The sequence below is a fragment of the Neomonachus schauinslandi genome, chromosome 13 (genome assembly GCF_002201575.2).
Source record: "Neomonachus schauinslandi chromosome 13, ASM220157v2, whole genome shotgun sequence".
Taxonomy (NCBI): Eukaryota; Metazoa; Chordata; class Mammalia; order Carnivora; family Phocidae; genus Neomonachus; species Neomonachus schauinslandi.
Genome location: NC_058415.1, coordinates 83862528 through 83884477, shown reverse-complemented (window position 1 = coordinate 83884477; position 21950 = coordinate 83862528). Strand labels below are relative to the sequence as shown.

Sequence of the window (21950 nt, the reverse complement as noted above, 5' to 3'; positions counted from 1 at the left end):
AAAAAAAAAAAAAAAAAAACAGCGAGAGAGGGGCACCTGATGGCTCAGTTGGTTAAGCGTCTGACTCTTAATTTCGGCTCAGGTCATGATCTCGAGGTTGTGAGATCGAGCCCCACATCTGGCTCCATGCTCCTTGGGGAGTCTGCTTGAGATTCTCTCCCTCTGCCCCTCCCCCTGTTTGTGCTCACTGTCTCTGTCCCTCTCAAATAAATAAATAAATCTTTTAAAAAGGGGGGGGGCACCTGGGTGGCTCAGTCAGTTAAGTGTCTGCCTTCAGCTCAAGTGATGATCTCAGGGTCCTGGGATCGAGCCCCACATGGGGCTCCCAGCTTTGCAGGGAGTCTGCTTCTCCCTCTGCCCCTCCCCCCTACTTGTTCTCTCTCTCTCACTCTCTCTCAAATAAAATCTTAAAAAAAAAAAAAAAAAAAACGGCCAGGGAAACCAAAAAAAAAATAATTGCTGACTTCTCATCAGAAATAATGTAATCCAGAAGACAATGGAGTGACATCTCTTAAAGTGCTAAAAGAAAATCTGTCAATCTAGAATTCTATATTCCATGAAAATGTCGTTCAGAAATGAAAGTGAAATAAAGACATTTTCAGACACTCAAAAGATGAAAGAATGTATTGCCATTAAGCCTTCACTACAAGAAAGGTTAAAGGCTGGAGGGGGCGGAAATGCCAGATAGAAACCCAGATCCACACAAGGAGCACTCAAAATGTCATTCATTATTAGCAACTGCACAGAATGAACCAAGGAAAAGGAAATAAGCAAGAGAGTCCTCTGAACAGGAATTGGCAAACTATGGCCCAAAGGTAAATCTAGCCTACCACCTGTGAGCTAAGAATGGTTTTTTGTTTTTTTTTTTAAGATTTTTATTTATTTATTTGAGAGAGAGAGAATGAGAGACAGAGCACGAGAGGGAAGAGGGCAGAGGGAGAAGCAGACCCCCTGATGAGCAGGGAGCCCGATGTGGGACTCGATCCCGGGACTCCAGGATCATGACCTGAGCCGAAAGCAGTCGCTTAAACAACTGAGCCACCCAGGCGCCCCTAAGAATGGTTTTTACAGGTGAACATTTGCAATTGATTTGATGATAGGGAACACTAACTGTGAATTCCATTTAAGCAAAGTTATCTACCACCTGGAAAAAATTCTATCCTCTTTAATAGACCTGTATTACACCTGCCAAAAAATGCATTTGACTGTTACATTTCAAATTTTGGCAATAAGAAATTTGGAAATTTTTTTTCTCGTAAGTATCTATGAAATGTCCTTAATTTTGCTCTTGGCCTGCAAAGCCTATTATATTTACTATGTGGTCCTTTTCAGGAAAGGTTTGCTTGTCTTAGAGAGTGGAAGTAAAAAGACAAAGGGAACCTACCATGTACCAGTCAGTGTCCCACATGCTTTATATGCACTATTTAATTTTTACAACAGCTCTGTGAGGTTTTATATGCATTTATTATAGAATTATAGAATTGTTGATTTTATCCTAGCAACAATGCTATGAGGCCGAGTTTATTCCTATTTTAAAGTACTGAAGAAACTGGGACTTCAAGAAGTTATATAACTTGTCCGAAGTTGAACAACATGGGGCATTAGGGGCACTGACCCCCACATAGTCAAAAATCTGTGTATAGGTTTTGACTCCCCCAAAACTTAACTAATAGCATGTAGTTGACCAGAAGCCTTACTGGTAACATAAACAGTAGATCAACATGTTTTGTACATCATATGTATTATGTTACATACTGTATTCTACAATAAAGTAAGCTAGAGAAAAGAAAATTGTAAGAAAATCATAAGGATTACTTGTGAAAATACATTTATGATACTGTACTGTATTTGTTGATACCGTAAGTTTATATACCTACTGAAAAAACTCTAGTAATGAGTGAACCCACACAGTTCAAACCCATGTTGTTCAATGGTCGATTGTATAAATGGTAAGAGGTTTATATTCTCTCTGCCACTGACACGGAGCCAAGGCACTTAAACCTCCGTGCTGCTTTGATGGAAGAGTATCCCATGCCCCAGCTCAGACTCTCTAAAGTCTTCTTTTGTAACAGATTTCAACCATGCTTGATTATCTGGTTTTTCATCCTAAAGGATATTAAATGTGGAAAATTAGAAGAGGGAGAGAAAGAATGACAATAAAGACAATGGGATGTAAAAACTTACAAGAGTTGACCAAAACAAAAACTATTAAGAAGCGATCCAAGGGGCGCCTGGGTGGCTCAGATGGTTAAGCGTCTGCCTTCGGCTCAGGTCATAATCCCAGGGTCCTGGGATCGAGTCCCGCATCGGACTCCCTGCTCAGCGGGGGGCCTGCTTCTCCCCTCCCTCTGCTTCTCCCCCTGCTCATATTCTCTCTCTCTCTCTCTCTCTGTATCTCTGTGTCTCGAATGAATAAATTTAAAAAAAAAAAAAAAAAAGCGATCCAAGAACTCAGCAGAGTAGTACGGCAGCATGGAACTATTTTGTGGCAAGACATAGAGCCTTTTGCAACCCCGAGGAAATCATAATATTCCATACCTATAAAGATGAACATAACACAGTAATTTTATTTTCCTTATACTCTAATCCAGGAAGAAATTTTGTAATGTGAAATGTTAATACTTAAAATTGAAAAAGGCTTTTTTTTGCACAAAGCTAACACCAGCTGTCTGCTCTAAAGATTCTGGATAGATGGGGTTTCATGTGTTGTAATTTAGCCTCCCAAGGGTACTTGGAAACTCAAACTTTTTGTCACAAACCGTGGAGGAATGTCCAGATACAAAACTTGTTTCTTGTCTGTCTACCTCTCTAAGAGCTAAAGGGTAAAACTCAACCAGTACTTGATTACTGAAATGCCATATGATATTTTGTTAGAACAGCTTGCACATGAATCGAAGAATCAAAAGACTCCATAAACCATTGTTCTTAGTTCATTTCCTGAAGTACACATAAGCATTTCTGCATATGAGAGTAGAATACTTGTCTCAAGGAAAAGCACTCATATGGTTGTTTGAGTTGCAAGCTGAACTAGCCATTTATTTCACGGAACACCACTTTTACTTGAAAGAAGCAGACAAACCATGGTTATTCCAATCTGAGTACTTAGCAGACATTTTCCTGAAAATGAAGGAGGGAAGTCCTTTTCACTTCAAGGAAAGAAGTGATAATATTTGATACCAATGATGAAATTCAAGATTTCAGGTGACAGAATTTTGGAAAAGTTGTATCTGTCACTGGGCTTGGTTTCTCATAGCTTAAAAGACTTTTCTGATGAGGTCAGTGGTGATATTAATGAATGTGATTTTTTTGTGATACTTTCTGCCTAATGAAATGTGTCCACATTTGGAAGACCTGCATAACTCCATGAACCAATATTTTCCAGACTACTGCACGATGTTACAAAAATCATTCAAGAGTAAAAGATTGATTCAAAGTGCCAGACCAAAAACAAAACAAAACAAAACAAAAAAAAAAAAAACAAAGTGCCAGACAGACCAATGGATTTTAATGTAATAGAATACAACAAGTTTATTAATGTGGTTTTAGATTCTATATTGCAACTACTCTTTAAGAAACTACCATGTATCAAGTTTGACATAGTATCAAAAAAGATATTTGCAAAGATGAATATTATAATATGCCTTCCTTTTCCAAAAACATTGTGTGAGCCTGGCTTTCTTTCATATGCTTCAGCCAAAACAGTATATCACAACAGACAAAATGCAGAAGCAGATAGGATTATACAGCTATTTTCAAAAATATAAAATAATTCCACTCATTAAACTTTTTGGGGAAATACCAGGGTTTTTCCATTTTAAAAAATACATTATTTATATTAATGGGCTTATTGTTATTTTTAATGAATTAAATATTTTGTAAATTTCTCAGTTTTAATTTCTAATGCAATAAATACTGATATAATTCACACAAACAAAAGCTTTTTGGGCTCCTCAGTAATGTTTGTGATGTAAAGCGAGTCTGAGACCAAAGTTTGAGAACTGCTGATGGAGTGTCTTGAAAATAATCTTAAGAAATTTGGACTTTATTTGTGAGGACAACAGGAAAAGAAGCCAAGCAGGGGTCTAGGGGAGTGACGTGACCAGATATGTATTACAGAAGGATGACTCCTGCGGGTAGATGTTTGGATCTGAAGAAGTCATGATCGAAAGTAGGAAAACCAGAGAGGAGGCAAGATGGTCAGGACCTGGGTGAGGGCTATGGCCACAGGATGGAAGGGGGCAGAAGATGAATATGTGAGAACTATTTAGGAGACCAGGTGCCTGGAACAGCTTTTGATTTAAAGGGAAATGTTGACATCGATTCTGGACATGCTACACGGTAGGCATGTGAAGATGACAGCAGTCCTCAGTGGCTGGCTCCAAACCCTGGAGAAAGGTCTAGGCCTGATTTCTGCTTCAGGATCATCAACATTAGTAGTAATTAAAACCTAAGGGGCAAACCTAAAAGAGGAGAAATGCAGAGTTAGAAGGAATGACGGTCAAGCACAGGACACTGGGAAGACTGTCTTTTAAGGGACAGATGAAGGACAGGATCACAAAAGAAGTATGAGAAGCAGATTGGCTGGAAACATGTACTGAAGGATCAGGTAACTGTGGTTGGGTGGAAATCCAGGGAAAAGAGGAGTTCAGGGAGAAGTATCAAATACAGCTGAGAAGCCAAGCAAACGAAAAGCTGAGAAGTATCTACTGGGTCTCTCAACATAAAGGTCGCAGTGACCTTAGCAAGAATGTTTTCAATAAATTAGAGGAAGGAGGGGAATCACATTGCCATGGGAGTTTTTATAATCAGAGAGCTTTAATTATGTTTTTAGGAAGGAGCCAAAGAGTAAGAGAGAGAGAAGGTTTGAAAAATGCAGGCAGAACGTAAGTAGGTCAGACTTGGCCCCTGCTCTAAAGGTCAAAGAGGTCATTATAGTTCCCCAGGCCTCTGCCCTGTAGGAGTGCTAGGGAAGTGAGCCAGCCTTTGACAGTTGAATTACATTGACCTGAAGCTCCTACAGGCAGCTCAGAACTGCTGCTTACAGTGGAGGCTGGATCCAGAGGGGGTTTTCAGCCTGGAAACCAGAGAATTCCAGCCCACCCTTTTCTCCAGGGTCTATAGAAAGGTACAGCTTTGCCTAAAAGAACACATGTTCCCATTTGTTTCCCCCAAGAATTCCAGTAAGAGTTTTCCACTTCCTTCCAGGCCAGAGGAACCAGAGGAGATCAGACCCTGGAAACCCAGTTATAATGTATCCAATCTGTAGTAGCTGTTACAGTTTATAAATGTTTGTTTTCCTTCTTTGTTTGAGTCACCTTGGCAGAGAGAATGAATTTTGGCTAAGATACACTGATTTGCAAGGAGGCCTTTAGGAAATATAAAGACAGCAAGGGATTGGGAACCCGCCCCATAGAGTTTGAGTGCTACTTCTGCCACTTAGAATCTTGGACGATACAAATACAAATTACAAATGCCTTAAAACTCAGTTTCCTCAAAAACAACCCAATTCAAAAGTGGGCTAAGGACTTGAATAGACGTTTCTCCAAAGAAGATATACAAATGGCCAATAAACTTATGAAAAGATGTTCAACATCATTAGTCATTAGGGAAATCAAAACCACACCGAGATACTGTTTCATACCCATTCGGATGGCTGTTATTAAAGAAAAAGGAAAAAAATTAATGTGACGATGTGGAGAAATTAGAACCCTCGTGGAATCCTGGTGGGAAGGTGAAACAGTGCGGCCAGTGCACAAAACAGTTTGGCTCAGAAAGTTAAACGTAGAGTTACCATATGGTTGGCCAGTTCCACTTCTGTGTATATGCCCAGAAGATCGGAAAGCAGAGGCTCAAACAGATACTTACACTCCAGTGTCATGGCATCACTGTTCCCAAGAGCCGAAAGGTAGAAACAACTCAAATGTCTGTCCACCTCCGGGTGAATGGATAAGCAAAATGTGGTAGATACATAAACTGGAATATTATTCAGCCTTGAATGAAATTCTGATACATGGTCCACAACATGGATGAACCTTGAAAACCATGCTAAATGAAATAAGCCAGACACAAAAGGACAAATACTGTATGATTCCACTGATATTTGTCACCTAGAATAGGCAAGCTCATAGATACGGAAAGTAAAATAGAGTTTACCAGCAGCTGGGAGAAGGGAGAAAGGGACGATGCTGTTTAGTGAGTACAGAATGTCTATTTGGGATAGTGAAAAGGAAATGGATCGTGGTGGTGGTTGTAGAACATTGTAAACACACTTTATACAATTTAAGTTTACACTTAAACTTAATGCCTAAATGGTAAATTTTACCACAATTTTTTTTTAAAAAGAAGTGTTTCCTTCTCAGTAAAATTAGAATTCTCCTCTTAAAAATTTTTTTAAAAAGGCATCCAAAGGCCTGATATAAAGGAATTGAGAAATAATCCAAATCCTCAAAGATGTTTTTCATAGCTTTATTGATAATTTTACAAATATTTTACAAATATCTTAAATGCCCATGAGAGCATGAACCTTGGCACACAGCCACTTGTTACTTGTTGCGAAAGAATGCACCTGTTGAAAAACATGGTTGTAGAGACTGTGTAGCAACATGGAAAGGGCTATGGTAAAATGTTAACCAAAAAAGAAAGCCCCCCAGGGGTGCCTGGGTGGCTCAGTTGGTTAAGCGTCCGGCTTCGGTCCGGCTTCGGCTCGTGTCATGATCCCAGGGTCCTGGGATTGAGCCCCGCATCGGGCCCCCACTTCTCCCTCTGCCTGCCGCTCCCCCTGCTTGTGCACTCTCTCTCACTCTCTCTCTGACAAATAAATAAAAATATTAAAAGAGAAAGAAAGAAATGAGTATGTAGTGTAAATACATTTTTACATATCCAGGTTCCCATTTCGGTGTTCAGAAGCAAATGTATAGTTTCGGTGTCTGCCCTGAGCCTGTGACCGGTGCTTAGATGCCCATTTTATGCCCCATTATATTGCATTTTATTCCTACAACACTAAAAGCAAATCTGCTCAAAGGCGGCCCAATTAAAAACAAAAATCTTCAAAATCATGAGGATTTTCTGTTTGAATATCTGTTCCATCACAGTTGTAAGAATGATTGCCACCACCCATTGAGCCCCACTATATCTGGGTGCTATGGGAGATGCCTGAGGGCAAACCTGGGCGCCTGCGGGGACAGTGCCTTGTTCAGATCCCACCGCCAGAACACAGCGGAGCTGGAATTTCATCCTCAGCCTGAGTCCAGAGCTTATGCTTTTCCCCTCTGCCTCCCAGGCCCTTGTCAGGCCTTAGTTTCCAAGTAGAATTTAAAATACAAGCAAAATAATTCAGACTACTTGGAATATTAGATTTTGCATTTTCTTTTCAATCATCCTGATACATACTTTTTTCTCAACTGGCATTTTTACAAAGTCACCTTGCCCCTATGGCTTCCCCGTCCCCGTGAAAACTGACGTTCTCTGAATTTTCAAGGATAACCTGCCCAGCTCAGATTCCTTCTAACATCCCAGGACAGATGCCCTGGTAGGCTGCAGCTGGGGAGGTCATTTGCCCCCTCTTCCTCCCTTACCGAAGGTGAGCCTGGAGGTGCCTAAGGCGGATAAAGTGTTCGATAACAGACTTTTCTTAATCTGTTTTTAACCTGTTCCATCAGTGTTGAAATACCAGTGATTCCTTCTTCCCTGCTTCCGCCTCTGGTGGAAGTTTACCATGTAGCATGTATGACTCATGTTTATTGATAGATTCGTTTCCGGCAAGAGGTCAACTAACTTGTTACACCTTAATATATAGGTCTGGGACTAGGTGAAATTACACAAGTGTGAATCCTGCTTATTAACTGTTACTCTGTCGTAAAACAATCCCCAAGTCCTGCCAATGTTTTATTCTCTTCCCTTCTCAAGTCAGTCCCTTTCTCAGCCTCCTTTTTGGCTCTGTCCAGCTCAAAACTGCATACACTCCTACCTGGGCGACTGTGGCGGCTGATCTCCCTGCCTCCTGGCCCTGGGGAGCCAGGGGGAACCCCCAAAAGCACAGTTTGACCATTTACTGCCCAGCTTTGCGACCCACTAGTGGCTCCCTCATCTGGTGACTCCAGCATGCCCAGGCCTTCGTGCCTGGCCACATGTCACCTCCTGCCCGCCCACTGCATGTCACTGTCTGCGCCGATCTCCCCAGACACCTGCTGCCTCCTGACCCTGAACATTGTCCTGACCCTGCTGCATCCTTCTCCACCCCTACCCTTACCCAGCTCACTCCCCGTCCTCCTTTAAGACTGCTCCAGTGTCAGCTCCTCCAAGAAACTATGTCTGCTCTCCCTTCCCTGCCTGGGCCATCCGCCTCCACCTGCGGTCTCCGCGCAGCAACCTGCACTTAGCACCCTCTTGGCGCTCACTCTTCTCGCCTCTGTTCATTCCTCTGGCCTTTGCATAAGCCTGTGCTGCTGGTGGGGCCTGAACGGAGTAAAACTTCCCTTCCGGCCACCAAGCAAAATGGATCCCTGGAGTGGGTGCAAAGTCCTCACAGCAAAAACTCTGTTGGACTCTGTTGGCTCCATGCCCCATGGCTCCAGCATGGGTGAAACCGTGGCCGCTGATTTTAACCTGAGCTTATGCACCAGAGTTGTCCCTCGAAATTTCTCCCGCAGTGTATGAAAGGGCTCTGTGCTGTCACTGTCTCACCACACCTCATCCCAGTTATTAACATCTGTGGCTCTGTAATCATCACCGAAGTACAAGTCCTGCAGATAACATTCTCAGAGCTCTTGTCTCTCTGTGACGTGAAGGCTTTCCCTGGAAAGGACAAATAAATCAGAGGCTTCAGAGAGATGGTAAGTGGCAGACCCTTCATCATTCCTTGGAGCTTCACTCTTCCTTGGGGCTCTGGAATGAGCACCAGGGACAGACAAGGAACACACGCAGGAAAATACAGATGTCACCAGGCCCAAATATGCAGCCTTTCAGGAGACTTGACTTGGGATGTTTTCTTTTTGTTTTTCATGCGACTGTGGTGCAGATGAGCTGCAGGCCTCCCCCCTATAAGCCCGCCACCACCGGTATACTGCACAGGCAGTGTGATCCCAAGAGGACAGTGTTAGAGTTTCCAGAGGCTCCCAGGCCGGTGCAAACTGCATATCACACATGCTACGTATAGATTTGTCTCTACCTAAAGAGTGCAGAAAAGGTTTTTAATAGCATCTCAGTTGTCTGGGCAAAACAGGGTCTAGCATCTTGAGGTTTGGTTTGGTTTTGTCAGTGACGAGTGGGAGCAGGTGGTATAGACAGTCCATGAGTTCCCTTATCAGAGTGGTCAGTGAACCCTGAAGCTTCAGGTCAACGGGCCTCCCTGAGACCTTCTGGTCCTTTTTAGCCCCAGGCCCTGGTGTCTGTGTCTGTCACGGTCAGGTGTCCGCAGTAAGACCTCCTGGAGGGCATGTCTCTGTTTGTCCTTCACGGCCCTGTGGCCTTCATGGATGTCTCTGGCTTGGTCACAGCATGGCCAACAGATAACTGCATTGTCCTTCTACACAGTGAGCTCACCAAGAAGACTCTACTCTTCCAAAATGGTCCTGTGAAAATGAACACATACACGTACATACCGATGTATTTATGTGAGATTCACTTCCTTATCAGAAACAAGTAATTTACATATTAACAGGATGATTGGCTTCTGGCTAAGAATTCTAACATTTTAGTACCACTATTTAGAATCAGGCTAAATTTGTCAAGTGACTGAAAGTGAGGTTTTTCAGAAATTATTAGCTAATTTTTTCAATATAAAATCTATAGTCACAATTAGTATATCATAATGGTGTTTCCAGGATAAAATACCAGCAGCTCAACTTTTCTGGCCACAAATGTACAACATATATCAATTTATTTTTGGAGATCTGAAGAATTAGCTACTGTAAATAAAGTCCCCAAGAAGATTTCTCCGGGAAAGAGGTGAACTTACAGTAATATGGTGATATATTATTAATTAATAACTATGACCAGTGCTGTTTCAATTAAAAGGAAAACGGGTGAGAAGGTCTATTAGAAAGGATATGCTTAATCTCACCAGCCCTGAGGACTACAGAACAGACTAGGGAAGGTTGTTTCTAAGGCTGTCTGCAGGAGGATATCACCAGCTGCTCCCCAGTCTGGGAACTTTGCTGAGCGCCGGCTACGTGTCTCTCGGAAGCATTGCTCATTTGGTTGCCAGTAATGGAAACCAACTTCAAAATAGCTTAAGGAGAAAGAGGACTTTCTTGGAGGGCCACAGAGTCTCCCATAACTCAAGGGCAGCATGTGCTGATGGGCCGGGGAGGGCTTCACTTGGGACTGAGACAGGCTGGCATCCGTGTCTCCTTAGAAGAGGGGATCTGATTGGCATGTCTGGCCCAAAGGACAGGCACATGGCACCTGTCTGCAGGCGTCACAATATAGTAAGCAGGTTTCTTTGACAGGCCACATATGGTATGGGAGGCTGCCTGAAAAGGGCGCCTAGAAGTATAGCTGTGAAGACTCGCCCAAGGAGGTACCAGGTGAGCTGAGTCACCCAAGAGCGGCAGCCCTTTCCCAGACAGCTTAGCGAGAGAGGACATGCCAGGCCTAGGCTGGTGGGAGTGTGCAGTGCCATGGGCCTGCCTGTGCATGGGAGTGAGATGAAGCAAGAGGGGTGAGGCGCGAAGCAGTCCCAGAATGACAAGGTTATTCTGAAGGTGGTGGGAAAGGGGCATGAAAGAATTTGGTTCTGGGAGAGATTCGTGTGTTCAGAGGATCTGACCCCCTGAGGTCGGACAGCTGTGTGAGGTGCCATCCTCCTTGGGTAGAAATGACTGGAGGCCCAGGAGCAGCTTCCAGGCAGGGTCACGAGGCCAGGACTCCCCAGCCCTGCAGTAGCCAGGGCTATGGAGAAGCCCCGTGATAGCATTACCAGCAGCCTTTGTCCTTCCTACTGCTCGTTTATTTGGTTTTAAGCACAGTTATTTTATTTTTAGAGTAATAATATGGAGTTAATAGGCCTTCTGCCTTAAAGATACCACCTCTTCCATGTACTCGTTGTCTAGAAGTAGTTCTGTAAAGCCGTCCTAATGTGGCGTTGCCCTGAACACACTTGGTGGAATGAGACCTAACTAGCCATTTGATTTTGTTTGTTTGTTTTCCTGTCCATGTTCTCCCCTGCCTGTGATGAGAAAAATGACCTGCCCCCAGAAACAGCCTTACCGCGTCCACTTGCTCTCGCTTGAACTGGAATGCCAAGGGGGAAATATGGGGTCGCCTTTCCAAGGGGAACTCACCAGAACCCCCTCAACTGCCTTTTCTCTCTTTGTCTCTCTCCAGGTCACGCAATATTTAAACTCACGTATCTAAGCAATCACGACTATAAACACCTCTACTTTGAATCTGACGCTGCTACTGTCAATGAAATCGTGCTCAAGGTGAGTGTTCCTCCCCAGGCCAGGCACCGGGTGCGCAGGGCTGGTTTCTGCACAGCCGGGTCTCAGGCTGGAGGCAGCCCCCTTCCTCCCAGCACTGGACAAGGCTCCTGGGCCCGGTTTGCAGAGGACGAGCGGCCTTTGGTCACCCAGCTGGGGAGCATCCATACCCAGGGCCGCACCACAGGTCAGTTGCCCTTCTCCTGCTTCAGCCAAAGCAGGACCCTTTGAAAGGCTTCCTCCCTAACCCAGTCATCCTGGTTCTTCGTGTATTTATCCTTTTCATGCACCATGTACTTCCTCCCATTCATTGTCAGGAGCTCCTTGAGGCTCCTGGAACGGACTCAGAGGAAATTGTTGTTATTGGGTAAAGACAGTGTAGTCAAGATAATTTTAGCAAACTGTTCTAAACATATTCATCTTTATGCTACAATCGTATGTTGCCATAGCTCAGCAGCGCTCACTGAGCACCTTCCGTGTGCCAGGCGAGTCCTTGGAATGTTGCAGTGACAGACCCAGGCCCTGCCGCCAGAAAGCTCTTCCTCTGTCAGAGGAGACAGACAGTAACATTAAATTACAAAGAGATTGTTAAATAGTCACAAAGGTGCCACGTGGATGTGAAAAAGGTACACTGACCGGGGTAGGGGGTGGTGGGGCTCAGGGAGAGCTGAACCCTGAAGGATGGATGCAAAAGCACAGATTTGAGCAGGCGAGGAGAATGAAACAGCGTCTCAGACAGAGAGCAGCCTGTGAAGGGATGGAGAGGCGGGGCGAGCACGTGTGGCTGGAGCAGAGCAGGGTGGAAAGGCCAGGTCACACAGAGCCTTGCAAAGTGGGGACAGGCTGAGAAAAGCTGCCCTGGGGCCTTGCTGGTTTGGGAGGCCTGGGGTAGGGCCCGAGACTGAGCATCTCTAAGAAGTTCGCGGGTGCTGCCCAGGCTGTTGGTCTCTGCACGGCATTCCGAGGTGCCCTGGATGAATGGTTTCAAGAGTCCTTTCTTCCAGCCGAATCTTACGTAGACGGAACAGATAGAAACACCGAGCTGCTGGTTGTGGCAGACCACGACTTCAGGCAGAGGGCTCCCCACTTGTAGCCGTGTGACTCTGGCTCATCACATCACCTCAGGGCCTCGGTGTCTCTGCCTATAAAATGGAGATCGTGGCAGGTGCACTGCCCTGCCCCAGCAAAGGGCTGCTAGAACACAGATCAAATGAGGTAGCGTAAACCAACCTAGATGAGTATTCATTCTCCTCTTGAGAGTAAAAGCCATCAAGTAATAATAATGGAAGTAGCTAAGCTGGGGGCGCCTGGGTGGCTCAGTTGGTTAAGTGTCCAAGTCTTGATTTCAGCTCAGGTCATGGTCTTGGGGTACTGGGATCAAGCCCCACATTGGGCTCCTTGCTCAGCGTGGAGTCTGCTTAGGATTCTCTTTCTCCCTCTCTGACTGCCCCTCCCCCTGCTCGTGTTCTCTCTTCAACTTTCTCTAAAATAAATAAAATAAAATTTTTTAAAAAGTAGCTAAGCCGTCCTGAGGGATTGCAGAGTACAGGACCTGAGCTGAGCACTTTACACCACCTTCCGCAGAACCTTCATGGTTCTGCGAGACGGTAATGGAAAATCATTCCCATTTCCTAGATGAAAACGGAGGCTCAGAAACAAAGAAACTTAGCCAGGACCATGACTGACAGAACTGGACCTGACCCCAGGTTTGGCAGCCTCCAGAATTTGTGCTCCTAACCCCCCGCATGTGTGTACCCTTGAGGAGTTGAATGAGAGGTTTCAACCAAACGGCATTGTTTTGCAGATACATTTGGAGGTCAAGTCCTCATGGCTACAAAAGATTTCCAAAAGTAGTAGATGAAAATGAAAAGGATAAAGCTGCTGGGGAGACAGTTGGGACCAGAGCCCACCTCGGACCAGGCGGTAGGACACAGGGCCTGCCTGCAGTGCTTGAAACCAGCGAGCTAAGAGTTACTTGCCAGATTGTCACCAGGCAGCACAGGGGACTTGTTCAGTGTTTGGGGACCAGGTAAAGAAATATTCCATTACCCCATCAAGGGCTGGCCTTTTTTTATAGCCAGCATTAAAATATTCAAGACTTGAGAAGGATTCTGGTAAAATTATAATCATGTGTTTGACATCAAAATAATTTTCACAACAGCAGATTGATGACAGAAACACAGGTTTATGACTTCAGTATGAGGCTCTGCAAGAGCAAGTGCAGAGAAATCATTTTACAGGACCAAATGCTCCCTCGAAGGCAGATGCTTTTCTGCAAAATCCCTGAGGCCTATCGCCTCCCCTGAAATGTCTGTTTTCATATGAAAATGTTTGTAGAAATATTGCATCATGCTCGAGACTCCAGGAGAGTCACAGCGTGCCCAGGCCTGATTTACTTAGAGAGCTAATGGTCATGATCCTGATGGAAGATTAAATTTCACTTTTTCTGTCTCTGATTTTTATGGCAATTTAAATACTTAGCCTTCTCTGCCATCCCCACAGTGTCTGAGCTTTGCACCAGTACCAAGTGACTGAGGCCCCAGCCCTGTGTCCCAGAGTTTGGCCGAAATGTTTCCACCAGAGGCTCTTCCAGAAGTGGGTCTTAGACACAAGTGATGCATGTGACGGTTCTAGAATTCAGGAGTTTGACGTAAAACAAGAGCCTTAGATGGAAACTGAAGGAGAAGATAAGGGCCAGAGGCCGATGTCCAAGAAACTGTTATGTATGTCTCCCATTTATTGAACACCAACTGCATACAAGACATCTTACGTAACTATTCAGTCTTCACTATTGCCCTGCAGAGTGTAGACATTATTTTCCCCATTCTGTAGATGAGGAGACAGAGGCCCACGGCTGCGGAGTGTGCAAGGGTGGAGCCTCAGCTCCAGCCCCAGCCCTGAGGAGTCCCTTCCACCCCAAGCCATCAGTGAGCTAAGCCATGTGTGGGTCCTAATTCTGCAGGTTTTGAGATGAATCTCAGAGGAATCATTGGTCTCTTCAAATTGGGTTCTTCTTGTGATCAAGTGATGGAGGCTGTGGCTTTATTGACCATGAAAACTCCCTATATTTTTATGCCTTAAGCTGTAAAATGCATTGAAAGTGAAACACTCTATAGTGCATAAAATTGTGCAAGTTTTAAGCCACAGCATATTAACCAGCTAATGGCAGACCAAAGGGCGTTTTTATCTTTTGATTATTACATTAATCTTCCATTAAAATTATGTGATTATCACAAAGCACTGAAGATAATAAATTTAGGAGATAGTGGGCTAGTTAAGGATCATTTTTAAATGCTTTCGTCAAGTTACATGTGCCAAAAATACACTGAAAACACTAGGTTGGCTGAGTGTGCAAACAGTATAATCCAAAGATGGCTCTTATTAAGAGTGATAAAACCTCTGATTTCCATACATTGTCTGTAGTGTCCCAGATCATCAGCCCGGCCCCGCAGTCCTCATGATTTATTGCTCTCAGCTGGTAACTCGGCGAGGCAGTGGGCCAAGCTCGTCAGGCCTTCTGTACTCACACACCAGCCTTTAACACCTGCTGCTGGTGACGATCAGAGCAGAAAGTTTGGAGGGGACACAGTGTTGGAGCCTCGGCCCACGGGAGGCCCGCCATCCTGCCTGCCTCCCCTGCACACCCTCAGCTTCTTTCTCGGAGGCAGCGGGGGCTGCTCCCTCTCGGGGCGTGGGCACGCGGCCCTCAGAGAAGAATCAGAGGTGGTGGCAGGTCTCTGTAGTCAAAAGTGTTTGGGCTTCTGGTCATAACTTACAGATATTTGAAAGCGAAGAGAAAAGGTGTTCGCTCACGAAAAGCCCCAGCCAGAGGCTGGCAGCAGGAGCAGAGGGAGGAGCGGTATCTGAGGGGGAAAGGGGGTGGGAGCACTTCTGGGGAGGCCAGGGGCCTGGGGAGCTACAAGTATGCCAATCACGGGGGATCCTGGCCCAGGCACTTACTAGCTCTGTGGCCTTGAGTAAAGGACACTACCATTCTGTGCCTTGATTTTCTCATCTGCACAATGGGATGGTAGTGGCATCTGTCTCATAGGCTGTTGTGAAGGTTACGTGAGTTTGTCCTTGGAAAGCACTCCAGCAGCCCTGCAGCGACCATACCGTCGGCCAGGGGCTCAGCCTCCGCGCTGGGGCCCGGTCCAATCCCAGCATCACTGCCCTTCCCTGGCTCTGCCCACCCCACCTGGCCTGGGAGCAAAGCAGTTAAGTTCCCCAGAGTCCCACCCACCTACCCCCCCCCCCCGCCACCGTCCATGGCTGTGCTGGGATACGTGCTCATTCTCCCCTGCCCCTGGTACACCCCGAACTCCTGTTTATCTTTCAAAACCCAGCTCGCACATTCCTCGGCAAGATTTCCCTGCCCCACGGTACGTCCCTGGTAGTTACCCCCTTCTTTCCTGCTCCTTCTATCGCTGGTGTCACACGTGTCCTGCTGTTGGAACCCGCTAGGCAGTGAGCTCTTCAGAGCAGGGACCGAGTCTTACTTTTCCCTCTGTCCCTCGAACCAAGCCTGCAGCCAGGCTCGGACGTGGCGGGTGCTGCCCTGGGGCGGCCCGGCAGCGCGCGCCTCACACGGGACTTCCACAGCCCCTCTCCCGGCTTTGACCCTGACCTCCGGGTGATCCTGGTCAGCTTGGCCCTCTTCCTGAGCCTCACTCCTTATCAGATGCGCCCTGGCTGGCAGAGTGCCCGTGGGCAGGAGATGAAACCCTGTAGTTGGAAGCTCTGTACCTACCAGGGGGAGGCTGAAAATAGAGCCTTGGGTTCAGTTGGTTTTTCATCCCTGCCATGCTCTTGTCTTTCGGACGAGGAAAGGGGGCGCTCCAGGGAGTTATGTGCAGGCCCAGGCTTGCACAGCAGGTGAGGAGCAGAACCAGGAAGCCTGGTGCACGGCCTTCTGGGAGGCAGCACGTGCTGAGGAAGGGACACAGGCTGTGAAATCCGGAAAGCTCCGCCCAGCCCCCCATAGGACTGAAAGGCCTGGACCAACGACTAGTCGTCTCCAGGCCTCCTTTCTCCCGTCATAAAGTGGGCTCCGTCCCAGCCTGCCAGGTTGCTGTGATGACTCGGCTCCACGCACAAGAGAGCAGCTGGCCCTGGGGCTCCCAGCCCGGGTCAGGGCCCTTCCCTTCTTTGCCCTGAGCGAACAGAGTGGCTGCCGAGTGACCGGGCTGTGTCCTCTTGCTTTCTAGGTTAACTACATCCTGGAATCACGAGCAAGCACTGCCCGGGCTGACTATTTCGCTCAAAAACAAAGAAAACTGAACAGACGTACAAGCTTCAGCTTCCAGAAGGAGAAGAAATCAGGGCAGCAATGACACTGGCCTCCAGCCCCAATCTGTCACCATAGCTCAGAGCCTTCCTGCCAGGGTCAGGTGGCCCTAGAGCCCACCCCGAGTCCTGCAGTCCTCGGGGGCAGGCCACCCCTGGCTCACAGACACAAGGCTGGGGGGCTCTTGGGGGAATGGAGCTGGGGACATCTCCACGGGACCGAAGACTGAGTGGCAGTGGCTTTGATGAGCAGTGCCAGGGGGCCCGACGACACAGACGACACGCCCAGCCATCTTCACTGCCCGACGGCCCTGCCTGAGGATGTACATAGCCATGCCCAGACATTTCCTTGCAACTTGATCAAATTTCTTAAAACAAACAAAGAACAAAGATGTACATTTCTTTTTTCTTTTTTTTCCTTTTAATAAACAGGTGTACTCTTTATCATGGTTGGTATGACGGGCCGTTCTTTGGGGCAGAGGATTGATCATGTCATTCTCTTTAAAACCTGTTCCCATATTGAACAGGCAGATTGGAAAAGCTATGGCTCGATTTCTCAGAAGAAATGTTTAGGGCTTAGTCAATAGTTTTAACTATGCCATTTGTTTAAATGAGTGCATTGCTTTGAGGATAGTATCTTCCTAAAGTTAGGATGGGGGGCCTGGTGGTGGGTGTCCCAGGCTCCCCCCTTCAGAAACCACCTCTCCTCAGCTCATCCTGGCACCTCTTGGGTCCAGAGATGCAGGACTGCGGGCCAAGCACGGGGGCGCTGGGAGAGTGGGGTGACGGCTGGTCTTCAGGTCACACTGAGCTCCCGGCGAGAAGTGGGCTTTTCCATTTCTTAAATAGCAAGTGTGTGTTTCAGCTAGCCGTTGGTCCTGCAGGTGGAGTTTTCCTGGAATTGGCAGGGTCTCTGCTCTACTGACTCAGAAGGGCCTCTGCTCCCCTTCTTCCTCTCCATGCAGTGCCTGCCTCCTTGTCTGAGCAGGCGGGAAGCTGCAATTTCTCCCTCTGTTGGGAGCGAGGGTGAGCAGAGGCGGCAGGGCAGAGGGGAGCCTGTTCCCACGGGCTCCGACTGCTCGGGCGGGCGGGCAGGGGGTCGAGCACCCGCCGACACCACACCTCTGGCCACACCAGATGCCTCTGCAGTCCTCCCCAGGGTCCCTCCCAGGGTGACATCCTTTCGAGCTGTCTCCGGCCGGGGTCGAGGACCAGACGTTTCAGCGAGGACCTGCATTTCAAACAATTTTTTAAATTGTTGTATAGGAAGAGATGTGCCGAAAACAGCATCTCAAAGTCGACTGTGTTTCTTTGCACTGGGGGCATTTTAATGAATTCCCCTTTCATTCTGATCTTTGTTCAGCCAACAGAAGCATCCTTTTCTAACGTCTTCCATTCCCGCCTACCCCAGAAACGAAAGAAATATTATTTGTAGCTTGCTATCTCTCTGTATTTGAATTTTTAGCAATTTTATATTTAGATATCTTTGAAAAATGTAAATGACTAATTTGGTCATTAAATCTTGTGGCATATTCAATATGAAAATATTAAAATAAAAGTCAGATAAATACCATCTTCTGTGTATTGCTTTGAACTCTTGAAGTCTTGAGTACGTTATCCTGACTCGCGAGTCTCAGCGAATTGCTCAGGGTAGTGGCATTTGCTGCCAGTTCTCATGGTACCGAAGGTCCCTGAAATGCACTGTGGGCCTCCTTAGATACTGACCAAGACAGGATGACCCTCTTCACTCAGGGGCGACACTCAAAGCTTCACCTCCCTCAAGTACAAAACCAACACCGTTGTCGTGACATACAGCACGCCGGCAGTTACGGAAAGCTCGCCTGTCCACCCGAAGGAAGAATTTAAGGGGGAACATTGTGAAACCTCCCGGGTCAACCGAATATCAGGACTTCTGAATTTCAGCTTTTTTTTTTGAATTTCAGCTTTTCCTCGGCCCCTCTCTTACCCCCCACCTGGATTTTAAGACAAGACCATGAGCTCCTCGAGGACAGACTTGACCGAGCAGGAGCTCAGCATCCCGAGGTAAACGGGTGACCCTCAGGCCCCACTGCGGCTCTCCAGCAGCATCTCCTGACCTGGCTCCCACTCCGATGTGCTAAGTCCCCACCAGGGCTCTGCTGGCCTCGGCTGGCCACTGAGGAGCGCCCCCCATGGTCTGAGGGCCGCCAGCACGCCAGGCGGGCTGCGTGCCGGCCCCTTACAAGGAAGAGTGAGCCCGCGTACCTCCCCCCCGCCAATGCCCGGCAGGTCCTGTCGTTGCCTGCGTTCCAGAGGTGAGGGCTTGGGGCCTGGAAAGGTCTCACCAGGACTCTGAACCCACAGCCGTGCTCTGACCGCCACAGCCAGCGACTCCGTGGGGCCTCCGTCTCCTCCGGAGGAGGGGACCTCTGCAGACCTTTCTAGAGAATGTCTTAAATGTCTCCATCACAGTGAGCCCAACCTTCCTTCCAGGGGTTTCTGTGCACCAAAACTTACAGGAGCTTCTCTGCTTCTGAGCAAGAATTCTTTTTTTTTTTTTTTTTAAAGATTTTATTTATTTATTTGAGAGAGAGAATGAGAGACAGCACAAGAGGGAAGAGGGTCAGAGGGAGAAGCAGACTCCCCACCGAGCAGGGAGCCCGATGTGGGACTCGATCCCGGGACTCCAGGATCATGACCTGAGCCGAAGGCAGTCGCTTAACCAACTGAGCCACCCAGGCACCCCTGAGCAAGAATTCTAAGAAATACTGTGAGGCCGCTTAGTCCCTCCTCCTCTCTGGGGGCAGCAAATGCGTGTTCCCTCCCGGAGTCTTAGAGCCTCTGCTTGCACACCTCTAGCAATGGGGCACTCACTGCCATTCGGGTCAGTGCTTTTTCTTGTTGGCCCATTTGGTCACCCTGGGCTACCTGCACCAGTGGCCGCCCCAGAACCCACCCAACGCGCCTCAGCCTCTGCATGTCAGATCCCTCTTTCCACCCTGAGCGCCAACTGCCTCCTAACCCTCCTACCTGGGCCCCAGGACTGGTGTCCCCACTGCCCCAGAAGCCCCATCAGCTGCTCGGAGACCACACTGACATCCCTCAGAGTCTTCTCTTCCTGGGTTAAGGAGCTTATCCCCACCCCTGTCGTGTCCCCGAAAACCCACCAGCTGCTTTCAGGGTTCCCGTTCCCCAGGTCAGGTTGCAAAACCTCAGAGGCACAGAGGGGAGCGAAGTTCTGACATAGCGGTCAAGATGCTCACAGTCTGGTGAGGCCAGGGAGGTGGGCAGGTGACCCCCAGGCCACACCAGAGTGAATGCCATGGAGGGTCTGGGGGGGGCCGCATGGACCTGCAGGCCTGGAGGTGTCCCCGGTGTCCTGGAGCTCCCCGAGGGGAAGGTGACACAGTGTGCAGGAATATGGCAAGAAGCTGCAATGGGCCCTCACCAACAGGGCTGACGACGGCCCGGCCTGATGGCCCCCGGCCATCCATCCTCATGCCCACCTAATCTCATCCTCCACAGGAGGTACCAGGTGGAGTAGCACGGTCCCTCACCGGAGGCCGTGCAGTGGGGAGGTGGCGGAGTCGGCTCTCCCACCGCCCACCTGCCGCCCCCTGCCCAGCCGGCCTCCATCGGGGGCCCACGGTGGCCCATGCAGCCTACACGCCCCAGATCCTGCAGGCGCCACCAAGGCCCCACGGGGAGGGCCCTGCTGTTGGGAAAGCGGCCCAGGAGGAGGAAAGAGTTAAGCCTGTCATGTTATGTTCCCACCAAACACCTCTGCTTAAATGCAAAGTCCCAACAGGGTGGTGTTGGCTATAAAAGCCCTAAGAGTGATTTGTGAAGTCTCGAAGCCCTGTAATCTCGTCAGCGTAATGGGATTATATTTCAAATCACCACAGCCTGTTCATTACCCATTTAAACTCCTCTGACAGAGGAAAACTTACATGAAACGTGCAAGGCAGCTCTTGCCGACTTCCCCGCTCTCCTTCCTGATTAGACAAACAGATGCTGAGGTCTGGAATGAAAAAATAATGTGCCCATTTATTCATTTTTCTGACAAGTCACAATAGATTTTTAACTGCCAATGAGTGACCTCCCGGAGGTGTGGTGGCGGGGAGACGCCCGCCAGGCAGCGAGTGGTCATTTCCGCCCGCGCCAGGCCCTGCCCTGGCCAGGATTCCTCCGGGGACCAGAGCTGGCTGCCCGGCTGAGCCACGCTCCCCACTCTGTCCTAGCCGGGGCTGAGGATGCGCTCAGCTACCTGCTGGGCCTCTCGGCTGTTGCCACCCCCCGGGGCCCAGGAGCCTCCTCCAGGACATAGCCATGGCCTGAAGTCAAAGCCCCAGGTAGGAACCCTGACCCTGCCCTTGATTAAGGAGCCTCAGTTTCCCCATCTGTAAAATGGGGAAAGTAAGAGAGCTCATCTCAGTGGTGAGGGGTTAGGGGCCCAGCTTGGGCGGGTGCTGCCCTCAGCTCCCACTCTGGGCTGCCTAGGACAACTGTCCCCAGTCAGCGCCCCCCAGGCCGTGACAAGGAGAGAACAGCCCACAAGTGCCGGGCCCTCCCTTGACCACGTCCTCTGGTGGAATAGGCCTTTGTGGACAGTTACTTGCTGGGTCACAGGGCCACAGAGCGTGGGGGCAGAGGAGGCCCTCTGGCTCTCTGCTCTGTGACGAGGCCTGGAGCAGGGATGGGCTGGGGCAGAGGCAGCTGGGATCCCAGCTCTGCCTGTCCCTGGGGCACCCCCGCCCCCAATTCAGAAGCGGGACACTGCTCCTGAGCTGGGCCACCGGCTGGAGGGAGCCCTGTGACAGTGAGTTGAGTGAAGCATAAATAAGATAATGTCACAAGCCTGGTGCACAACAGAGGGTGGTAGCCATGGAGACAAGGGTGCCCAGGCACAGAGTCACCGGGAACACACCGGCCAAGTCCTTCCCTGCTAGCGGGACTTTGGGCCTCAGGGGGCAGCCCCCGCCCCCCAGGGAAGCGGCCTCCAGGCCCCCTTCTCACCACCCCGGCCTGCCTCTGGGGAGGAGCTCCAGGCAGGGCTCCCATCTTTATGCATTCGTTCTATGAATACGTAAGAAATACTGTGAGGCTAATTCTTTTTAAAATGATAAAATTCATCTGTATTATAGCATTCCAGCCCCCAGCTTCCTGAAAGCTAAAAATATTTTAATGTCATATTTCCATGTAAATTTTAGTTTAGAATTTAATATCCTTTTAACATACATTAAATTTTTAGCATTCTTCAAGCCC

The 21950-nt window shown here is 48.3% G+C and overlaps 1 protein-coding gene across 5 annotated transcripts in view; it reads left to right on the top strand.

The window, feature by feature from the left end:
• Nucleotides 1–17329, top strand: part of MAPKAP1 (MAPK associated protein 1) — a 246813-nt gene extending 229484 nt beyond the window's left edge. For all 5 annotated transcript variants that reach the window (XM_021691308.1, XM_021691306.1, XM_044920481.1 and 2 more), the window contains 2 exons: nucleotides 11326–11423; nucleotides 16628–17329. In XM_021691308.1, the coding sequence (XP_021546983.1) occupies nucleotides 11326–11423; nucleotides 16628–16753 (224 nt within the window). In that variant the 3' untranslated portion in view covers nucleotides 16754–17329. The remainder of the gene's footprint in view (nucleotides 1–11325; nucleotides 11424–16627) is intronic.
• Nucleotides 17330–21950: the final 4621 nt, after the last annotated feature.